The 2940-nt window shown below is 40.7% G+C and overlaps 1 protein-coding gene across 1 annotated transcript; it reads left to right on the forward strand.

Annotated features, from left to right (window-relative positions):
* Window positions 1-740: 740 nt before the first annotated feature.
* LOC106868219 (uncharacterized protein K02A2.6-like) lies at window positions 741-1322 on the forward strand. The gene has a single exon (XM_014913384.1). It carries the CDS (start codon window positions 741-743, stop codon window positions 1320-1322), a length of 582 nt encoding a protein of 193 aa, XP_014768870.1.
* The last annotated feature ends 1618 nt before the right edge of the window (window positions 1323-2940 follow it).

Here is a 2940-nt window from a genome sequence, read left to right on the forward strand (position 1 = left end):
GAAACAGCGTTTCGGATTCTGAAGGAAAAACTGAGCTCTGCACCAGTACTGATGCATTATAGTGCTGACAAGCCAACAAAGGTCTCAGCAGATGCATCGTCTTTTGGCTTAGGTGGAGTGCATTTTCAGAAGGAAGGAGATAGCTGGAGACCTGTCTTTTATGCATCGAGATCTCTCACTGAGACAGAGCAGAGATATGCACAGATTGAGAAGGAAGCATTAGCAGTCAGGTGAGAAGTTTGCTGAGTTCTTGATAGGACTACCAAAGTTATTGATAGAAACAGATCACAAGCCTCTATTACCAGTGCTAAAAACTAAACGTCTCGATGGGTTGACTCCAAGAATCCAGCGTTTCCGCATGCACCCAATGAGATTCACCTACGATATCACACACACCGCAGGGAAAAACCTCATTACAGCAGACACCCTATCCATGGCACCTGGTAGCGTACCAACGAAGCAAGAGTTCCAGCAGGAGACAGAGACAGACATGATCGTCCGTTCATAGAGAACATTTCCGTGAGTGACAAACGACTGGAGGAAATCAGGCAGAAACAAAGCACTGATGAAATCTGTGGTCAAGTTATCAACTTCTCAAGATGGACCACTAGCCTGAAGTAGCCACACAAGATCTGGAACTGAGACCCTACTGGTTTGTACGGCAGTACCCAACAGTTTATCAGGGAATATTACTGTATCAGAGCCGACTCATCATCCCCGTAGACCTCCAAAACGACATCATGGATCATCTACACGAAGGACACCAAGGTATCGTCAAATGCCGAGCATTGGCGCGGGACAATGTTTTGTGGCCAGACCTTTCCAAGCAAATTGCTGAGAAGATAGGAGGGTGTAGTATCTGTGAGAAGGAAAATAAATATCCACCAGAACCACTACGACCTACCAAGTTACCTGACTATCCATGGCAGAAGGTAGGAATGGACTTGTGCATATTGAAAGGTCACAGATATCTATTAGTCATTGATTACTATTCTAGGATAGAGATATCTCATTTACAGACAGCAATAACAGGTAGTATTGTAGACAACTGCAAACCAATATTTGCTAGATATGGTATATTGGAGGTTGGCATTTTCGATAATGGCCCTCAATTCAAATCGAAGGAGTTCTGGGATTTTTCAAATGTTTTTGGCTTTATACACCTCAGCAGTAGCCACCATTATTCACAAGGAAATGGGGAAGTTGAACGTGCGGTTCAGACAGTTAAAAACCTTCTAAAAAAGCAAGTGATCCATATATCGTACTGCTTAATTATCGCAGTACTCCACTACAACACGGCAAGAGTCCTGCATAATTGTTGATGAAGAGGAAAGTAAGGAATCGCGTTCCAACAATTTCTTATAAAAATGTATCCTGCCAAGATAATGTTAAGCAACACAAAAATGCAGACTCTCAGTTCAAATTGATACAAAAAGTGAATTTCAACAAACGTCATCGAGCTAGAGAGCATGCATCGTTTACTGAAGGACAACCAGTTTGGTTGAAGACACCTGAAACCAGTCCAGCCAAAGTGGTGAAAACTCTATTACCAAGGTCAGTGTTAGTCGAGCAGATTCAGGACTACTTCGTCAAAACAGAAGCCGTCTTCGCAATAGAAGTGAGAAAACCAAGTTTCCTCATGTATGTATCCCAACAGAATTGTCTACCTTACCAACCGTACCCAGAGACATTCCTGAGTACAGCTGCGACAATTCAGCAGAACATCTCGCCGAACAAGTTGACCAACCAGAGACCCAGTTCACTGCGCACAGGGATGTTCCACCTGCCAAGTCGTGAAGTCCCAAGCCAGCAGTGTACTCCAGGAGTGGTCGGAGAATTCCACCACCAAAGAAACTGTCGTTATGAACTCATAACCTGAAAGGGTGATGTGGTTTTATCTCCCTTAGATTAGTCACCTTCCATTACAGGAACTCTCTAGTTTAAAAGAACACATTCGGGTCCCTAATAGTAAGAGGCCGTTACTGTGTATGATTTGCTAATAAACGGACATATCTTATCACACGCTGATTTCTCTTTCTATTTATTAACCAATATTGTCAACCTTCATTATACCACAAATGTAACGAGCGACGGTATCATGACAGCATCCCATCTGCTCGTGGATGTGCTCGTTCAATCATTCTCACGGAATTGTACAGATCGGCCGGGATATGGAGAGTCTGTGGGATCAAATTTCCTTTCTCTGAAGCGTGAAAACCAATTCTATGTAGATATTTCTACAATAGCGCCTTCTCCGTATACAGCACAAATGTCTCGAGCCGCTTTGTCTGAAACTGAAGAGAAACAGTTGTCGAAAATGCTTACTTTTTTCTACTTGACACTGCATTGTTAGGTCTGAATAGGAGGCAAAATGAACTGAGATTTCAAAAATGATAAACAAAAGTTGTAAAGGAAGAAAAAATTAAAATATTCATATACCGTCGCACCTTTCGCACCATAATTTTGTTGATTAGAAATTGCTCGTTATCATATCTAATTGCTTTTTGATAGCTGCTTATTTCACTGTATTGTTATTGTTAATACCACAGTGATCCTGGTGGGATAACATCAAGCAGGTTGTATACGTTTAATACTGGCATGCAATTTGCAGGTAGCTCTTCACTATTGAGTGATTTATTTCAAGCATCAAAAATATGTGTATAATATATATATATATATATTGTTTCAGCCAATGCCACCCAGCTTCCTATGAAATGTCCAGTATGAACTTTTTGCTTAAGATCAATAAGATATCCTCCAATAACAGGTCAGTTATTTATTCCCATATCCAACAACCAAGACGGCTATTTATTGGTAACAAAACTTTTATACCATCCTGGTTAGCTAGTTTTTATTATGGTTTATGCAAAAAACACTATCTCCGTCTAGCTGTCTGTCTAGCTGCCTTTATATATTATATATATATATATATATATTATA

Source organism: Octopus bimaculoides, chromosome 7 (genome assembly GCF_001194135.2).
Source record: "Octopus bimaculoides isolate UCB-OBI-ISO-001 chromosome 7, ASM119413v2, whole genome shotgun sequence".
Classification (NCBI taxonomy): domain Eukaryota; kingdom Metazoa; phylum Mollusca; class Cephalopoda; order Octopoda; family Octopodidae; genus Octopus; species Octopus bimaculoides.